At 44.3% G+C, this 7,591-nt stretch overlaps 1 protein-coding gene across 1 annotated transcript in view; it reads left to right on the plus strand.

The window, feature by feature from the left end:
• Window positions 1-7,461, plus strand: part of lama1 (laminin, alpha 1) — a 31,305-nt gene extending 23,844 nt beyond the window's left edge. The window contains exons 45-64 of the mRNA XM_046371154.1: window positions 31-185; window positions 768-911; window positions 1,071-1,204; window positions 2,069-2,222; window positions 2,322-2,446; window positions 2,701-2,851; window positions 2,933-3,077; window positions 3,307-3,448; window positions 3,543-3,657; window positions 4,275-4,427; window positions 4,528-4,679; window positions 4,769-4,963; window positions 5,057-5,240; window positions 5,342-5,448; window positions 5,714-5,903; window positions 6,058-6,207; window positions 6,330-6,483; window positions 6,570-6,703; window positions 6,784-6,997; window positions 7,129-7,461. Coding sequence (XP_046227110.1) covers window positions 31-185; window positions 768-911; window positions 1,071-1,204; window positions 2,069-2,222; window positions 2,322-2,446; window positions 2,701-2,851; window positions 2,933-3,077; window positions 3,307-3,448; window positions 3,543-3,657; window positions 4,275-4,427; window positions 4,528-4,679; window positions 4,769-4,963; window positions 5,057-5,240; window positions 5,342-5,448; window positions 5,714-5,903; window positions 6,058-6,207; window positions 6,330-6,483; window positions 6,570-6,703; window positions 6,784-6,997; window positions 7,129-7,283 — 3,053 coding nt within the window. The 3' untranslated portion in view covers window positions 7,284-7,461. The remainder of the gene's footprint in view (window positions 1-30; window positions 186-767; window positions 912-1,070; window positions 1,205-2,068; window positions 2,223-2,321; window positions 2,447-2,700; window positions 2,852-2,932; window positions 3,078-3,306; window positions 3,449-3,542; window positions 3,658-4,274; window positions 4,428-4,527; window positions 4,680-4,768; window positions 4,964-5,056; window positions 5,241-5,341; window positions 5,449-5,713; window positions 5,904-6,057; window positions 6,208-6,329; window positions 6,484-6,569; window positions 6,704-6,783; window positions 6,998-7,128) is intronic.
• The last annotated feature ends 130 nt before the right edge of the window (window positions 7,462-7,591 follow it).

Below are 7,591 nucleotides of genomic sequence, written 5' to 3' on the forward strand. Positions count from 1 at the left end.
GGTAACACTTCCTGTTTCCTGTGTGCTCAGCCAATGAGGTGCATCATAAGCTGGGGGAGGTGGAGCATCGTACAGAGCGTCTTCTGGATCGGATCAAACCACTGAGCGTGTTGGGAGAAACACTGAGCAGGAATCTGTCTGACATTAGAGAGCTAATTGATCAGGCTCGAAGACAAGCCGCTTCAGTAAGTCACAGACAGAACTACATACACATACAAGAAACTACATACTGCATGATCAACACAGACTGTTAGTGTGTCCTGGTCCTGGTCCAGGTCTGTCTGGATCACGGGTTAGGGTCACACTGGGATGTGGTAAGTTTTAAATCCACGTGGTTGAAAAAGTCCTGAGAAAGTTCATGAAAGATGGAAGTTTTAATGTTTAGATAAGAACAAGCTATGTGAGGGAGCTAAACCACAACACTGTGGTGGAAACATCTCGTGATTTGTAACATTTAAGTTTCATGAGACAGAATCATCTTTCTTTCATCAGTTTGTTCTGCTGTAGTCTGACATGTTTCAGCACAGATCTCAACACCTGAGAATTTCCCCACTGCGGAACTAATAAAGGTCTATCTTATTTTATCTCACATTAATGTTGACATGTCTGTTGTGCTCATGGACACTCATCAGGATGAACACTACACACATGAAGGGGAAACAAACAAACTGCAGTAGGAATTTAGAGCCAAAAATCAATGAGTCTTAACTGACAAAAGATGACAATGTTGGTGATGGTGATGTTGATTGATCTGATGGTGTCATCAGATTAAGGTTGCAGTGCAAGCGGACAGAGACTGCATTCGATCCTACAGACCACAGATTGAGTCCAGTAACTACAATACTTTGAGTCTCATCCTGAAGACGTCAAGTCCAGATAACCTGCTCTTCTACCTGGGCAGCAACACCACGGTATTAACACACACACACCCACACACCCACACACACACACACACACACACACACACACATACACTGTGTGTCTGTTGAGCAGCTATAGAAACAGGCGTTCGTTAGGCCTCTATCTGCCCTTTTTCCTTTTCCCCATGTTTTTGTCTGTTGTGTGTTCAGGTGGACTTCCTGGCAGTGGAGATGCATGATGGGAAGGTGTCTCTGGTGTGGGATGTAGGTTCAGGCAGCACCAGACTGGAGTTTCCCGGACTGGATATCACCAACAACAGATGGACCAGAATTAATGCCACACGGTAAATGCACACCTAATCAACACATCACATGCTCAGCTCACATGATGTCATGCTTATCATGACATCATATGCTACCGCAGGTATTGCAGTTTTCACCCAAACATTACCACCAGGCTGTGAAGAAACAACAGTGTTGACATTATGTCAGAGACATCTCTGTTGTGTAGCAGAGATATCTAATGAACTTAGCACGCTAACAAGCTATCCCTGGCCTGTCCTGTCTGTAATACCACTTTGTACCTCCAGAGGCCCCCATAGTTACAGCTGGGAGATGAATATGAGTGGTGAGTTCGATAAGTTTCACAAGGTCTCTTAGAGGTCATTCTAATAAGGAAACAAAACAAACTCACAAAATTCCAAGAAAGGAAATATTCTTCCACCTGTTGTCCTTTCTAAACAGAAAAATCCAGCTATCCACCTTCTCAACTAAAGTATCTTTCTTTACTGAACTGAGGCGAGTCAAGCTACCTTCTTAAATCATTGTAAAATGGGACAGAATCAAAATGAAACTCACCAAACCGTCTTGGTTTGTCTGTCCACAATCAACTCCCGTTTGGTCCAAATAAATCCTCAGTTCACAGAGCAAGATGTGAAAATATTGCTGCTAATGGTAGCTAAAGTTACAGTTATAGTCAAAGATAACTATATCAAACAGTATAGTGAGCAGCATTAGACAGTTACTCTGGTGATATACTGTTCCTACATTTTTGTAGATAAAATTATGGTCTAGGTTTCAAGGTTCTCTGGTTTTCTGAGGCTGAAACATTCACCCACCAATAGGGATGTACGGCATTCACCTAAATGGGGAAACACATTTGAATCAGAACAAGCTTCAGATAACATTTACTGTGATGATGTTGGCAGGTTCGGGGCTCATGGGTCCCTGTCAGTTCATCAGTTCGAGTCAGAGTCGGCTCCGCTGCCCACGGTAACAGCAACATCACCGGGGCTGTCCCGAGTTTTAGACATTGACAGAAACTCAGTGGTCCACATTGGCGGACTGGGAGCTCATACTCAGGTAACACACACTGATTTGAGGCGTACAGGTGTGTATGTGTGGAGGCGCATCAATAAACAGATGATAACTTTGTGTGTGGGTGTGTGTATGTGATGTCAGAGCCCCACGACGTTGCGGTCCTCCACCTTCCAGGGCTGCATGGGTGAAGCATCACTCAATGAGAGAAACATTGGACTGTGGAACTATAACAGCAGAGAGGGAGAGTGTGGAGGCTGCTTCAGCAGGTACAAACACAGGTGTATGACTGTCAAAACACCTGTCTGACTACAGGAGTATATCTGCAGTTGTGAAGACACTCACCAAGTAATTATGTGTGTTTTTGTAGTTAATTTCTGCTGAGAGTAAAATCTGAAGATTTCTAATGCAAGTTCTGAACAGTAAATCTGAAGGTTTTATTACTCAACCCTCACTACTCCCTAACCTCTCTGCTTCTACCTCTCTGTGTCTGTTCATCTATGACCACCTGTCTGTCTTTCAGTCCTCAGGCAGAGGAGACATCTTTCCACTTTGATGGATCTGGATTCTCGTTGGTTCACAAGTCGCTGCGAGCAACCTCCACCTCCATCGTCCTGTTATTTAAAACACTTTCACCAGGCGGATTACTGCTGTACTTGGCCTCCAACAACACGGTACGACACAGACACAGATTTTTGTTCAGGCTCTTATGGTGGAGCAGAAGCAGACATTGCCTCACTTCCTGTCTCCTGCAGAGGGATTTCCTGTCCATGGAGCTGGTGGAGGGGCATGTTCGCCTGACCTTTGACCTCGGCTCAGGTGCTCTGATTATGACCTCCAACAGGAAGTACAACACAGGAGTCTGGTACAAGATCACACTGCAAAGGAACAAACGCAAAGGTACCACCACTACTGCTAATATTACACTACAAGTGTATCCTACTGTAGTTCTGTTGTAGTTCTACAGGATTTTTAACCTAGCTCTGCTGTCATGTACTACAGTTTTACTGTACTGTAATCCACTGTAGATTTTACCATCAGATGTTAGGCGACATAGGTAAACTCACTCATGTCATGTTTGTTAGTACTGATCCTGCTCTCATTACTGACTGTGCTGGTGTGTATCCAGGTTACCTGTCCATCATGGCAGCTGACCAATCATCAGAGAAAGAGGTACTGGAGGCAGAGTCACCTGGAACAGCCTCTGACCTGAACCGCTCAGACCTTGACCCCATCTATATTGGAGGACTTCCTGCCTCCAGACCAATCAGGTGAGTCTGTGATGTCTACAAGTCAGAATGTAGTGATGTCCAGGTAATGCCTACTCCTGTTCTTAAGGGTCCGACTTGTTTGTCTTGTTGCTAGGCGACAGGTAGTCTCCAGGTCGTATGTGGGTTGTATAAAGAATGTGGAGATCGCTCGAACCAACTTTGACCTGCTGAGAGATGCGTTTGGAGTCAGAAAGGGTTGTGTTCTTGAGGTAACACACACACAGACAATGAAGGTTCTGAACGACAGCTGGGTATTTGCGGGATACTTTGAGATTTTGTAAAATCCATTTTAAATCATCAGCACCTTCTTTTCTGGAAGTTCACAGGTGCTATTACAGATACATGAAGGTGCTGTTTCTCATGACTGACATTTAGTATATCAATAAATCACTTCAATAGTGGAGGACATTTAAATCCTTCAGCTCAGGACTTAACTTCAGAAGTCAATTGATCATCAGTAACAACAGCCAGTTGTTTTCTTCATCTGAACATCTCATCGTGTTTCATCCATTTAATGTTTCAAAGGAACAAAAAGTGTTAAATGATCTCTAAGATAAACTAATAAGTGATACATCAAATGTTTGTTTGCTAACCTCAGCTTGATTTTCATCATTTGCTGTGGATGTTTCATAATAAAGATTTACAACTGCTGTCATGTTGAAACACATTTATTATGAAACCAAAGCAGGAAGTGATGTCTTTATATTATTAGAGAAATGAACAGACATTGGCATTTAATACATTAATTGACTCACTGCCTGGCAGACTCCCTCTACAAATATCAATAATCAATAATATTCACTGATCAAACTTCTGGATGTGTCAGGCGGTGCGGAGTGTGTCGGTGTTGGCTGGAGGCTTTGTTCAGATCGCTCCTCGATCACTCGGTCAGGAGGTGGAGCTCCTCTTCTCCTTCTCCACCAACAACCAATCAGGAATCCTGCTGACTGCTTTCCGTGATGACCAAACACAGAGACCGGTGAGACAGAGTGACATATGACACACCTGTGCACTGGCTGTCATTGTGTCATTGTGTCAATGTAATCATTAATCTTTCCCCCCTGTGCACACGTGTATAGCACTTCCTATCTGTCCACCTGGACTCAGGTACGTTGGAGGTGGAGCTTGGTGAGGTGGGCGGGGCTACTCGAAGGGTGATGGTGACGAAATCTGATGGAAGATCCTTCAGTGATGGAACAAAACATTCTGTGATCATCACCATCAACAAGAAGTAGGTGTTACAATAGTAACAGACACTGGCCTCTCCTATCACACTTGACTAATAAGTATTAACTGAGACATTTCTTGTCTTTCTGTCAGACATCTGTCCGTGCAGGTGGATGAAGAACATATAAAGACCATCTCTCTGTTGCCGGGCAGATTTTCTCAATTGTCTCCAGCCTCTTTTTTCATTGGTGGGCTTCCATTGGGGGAGGAGTCTCGCCTGCCAGTTAGATTACAGGATTTTTCCAGGTGGTTTAGAGGCTGCATCCAGCACCTGGTGGTGGGAGGAGTGTGAGTCACACACACACACACACACACACAAACACACACACAGTTTTTGGTTTCTTTGGCTGGTAAATAGTTTTGATTGGCTGCTCCCTCTAGGCTTATTGACCTATCAGGAGCTGTGAGGTATGAGGGGGTGGAGCTTGACAGCTGTCTGTTGGAAGAGAGAGTTAGGGGGGCAGTGCTTCCTGATGACCGAGATGTGGTACCAACTGAGGAACCCGCACACTTTCCTGTAGTGCCACCCACACGCTTGAGCACCCTGACACCAGGAGCTTTCACGGTAATCAATATGTTTTTCATTAATTATTGATTGTTGAAAACAGGAATTAGTACTTTATGAATCAATAATAATTCTTGGTTATTGATCTGTGTGTGATGTAGTGTGAGTCAGAGACGAAGCCGACCTTCCTGTCATCAGCGACTCAGTTTGGTTTGTCCAAACATAGTCACATGACCTTCATCATCAACCCCAACACCGTCAGAAGAAGGTGCGTTTCCATGATAAAGGGGCTCCACTCAGATATGGGTGGAGCTGAATAAGGCCTGAATTTACTCTCAAACAGTTAGCTGCACACACCATGTTGTAGTTCTGGCTGTAGGACTGCTGCGAGGAGCAGACATATTCTATAATTTGTTGTAGTACAGTTTCTACAACAAATTGGAAGGATGCAGATTTTCACCCAATGATGACTAAATGTATGTCAGCAGAACTGAAATGTCAGATTGATGTGTCATGTGTCTTCTCATCCTCAGTGTGTCAGTGAAGTTGTCAATTCGAAGTCGAGCCCAGGATGGCCTGATCCTCCTCCTCTCTGACTCTAAACAGATGGACTTCATTGTCCTCAGACTGAAGGAGGGGAGACTAATGATGTCAGCTGACCTGGGGAAAGGCCCCGCCTCCGTCACCTCGTCTGTTGCCATTAATGATGGAGACTGGCACACTGTGAGTCAATGCTACATGTGAACACACACATCACACAGGGTGATGGGGTCATGAGGACATCAAGCATCACTAATAGACACTAAGTTGGAGAGTAGGAGGACTCTGATGGCTCTTGATGTTGATTATTTACTTAAAGTAACTATACGTGTGCTAGGTGAGTGCTGAGGTCAGCCGGCGGTTGTTGTTGGTGACAGTCGACAGCTCAAGTCCGGACTCCGTGTCAATTAAAGGAAACCAGCTGGATGTGGACAACAGACTTTACCTGGGAGGACTGCCACACACTCACGTTGCCCGGAGGATTAATGTACGAGCTTTTAAATTCTTTATCCGTCACTTCCAAGGTTGGAAAATTACAACAGTGACAGTAATGATGCTTAATGAACCAGGTGTCTGACTACCTGAGGTGCTCCTGTCTCCATCTCTCAGGTCAGCAGCAGTTTTCCAGGTTGCGTTCGCTCTGTCAGTCTAAACGGAGTCAAGTTTGATCTTTCCAAGCCGACCTCACAGCATGACGTCTCTTCCTGTTTTACTAATGACCAGCCAGGAAGTTACTTTAATGGCAGTGGATATGCTGCCCTCAGTGAGTCAAACCTAAATAAAGATGATATACATATTCTGCTTTAATCACATCTGATCAGTGTATTAACTGTGTGTGTCTTCGTCCAGTCCAAGATGGTTATAAGGTCGGCTCTGATGTGTCGGTGTCTCTGGAGTTTCGAACGAGTCAGTCAGAAGGAGTATTTCTGGGAATCAGCAGCGCAAAGGTTGACGCCATTGGACTGGAGATGATTGATGGACAGGTGAGTGATGGACACATGTCCGTGTGTGTGCATGTGTGTAATGATTACATATATCATACTTTCCCTGTGCTTTGCTTTAGGTGGTGTTTAATGTGAATAACGGGGCAGGTCGAGTGTCAGTACGTTCAGTTGGGCAGATATTGTGTGATGGAGGCTGGCACCACCTGCTGGCCAGGAAAACTAAACACACCTTGAGTCTGAGCGTGGATGGGCACAGTTACACCACACTCAACCCTTACCCACAATCCACCTCTGCTGAGACTAACAATCCTGTTTACCTGGGAGGCTATCCAGGTGAGCAATTCTGAGGTTGGTCGGTCAAACGCAAATTAAAAGTGCATGACATCTTCCTTACTGATGCGACCTATCTCTCTCTCTCTCTCTCTCTCTCCACCTGTCTGTCTACCTGTGTCTCTCTGTTACAGTCGGTGTTAAGCAGAACTGTTTATCAGTTAGCTCCAGATTCAGAGGTTGTCTGAGGAACTTGCAACTCATTAAGTCTCACCTGAGTGACATGCTTGACCTGAGTTCCGCCTACTTCCTGTTGGGCATCACTCCTAACTCATGTCCTGCGGTCTAGTACCACCTTAACAAGCTCTGAATGGTCAGAGGATCATTAATGTTAAGGTAACAATAAGTATGTAGACTGAAACATATCGTTATGTAAGAAGCTTCTGATGATATTTTGGACTTTCTGTTCTGTATTGACAATTTTGCTCTGTTTCTACATGAATCATTAAAGATCGCCTGACAGCTCATTTAATTCAAACTTCATAACTTTCAGATGACCAAACATATTCATTAAACATGAACAATCAGTGAAGCTGATACCTGACTACCAAAACAAAAATCATAATTTTTCCTGCTGACACAGAAGACAGAAAATCA

This window comes from Scatophagus argus, chromosome 18 (assembly GCF_020382885.2).
Source record: "Scatophagus argus isolate fScaArg1 chromosome 18, fScaArg1.pri, whole genome shotgun sequence".
NCBI classification, from domain to species: Eukaryota; Metazoa; Chordata; class Actinopteri; family Scatophagidae; genus Scatophagus; species Scatophagus argus.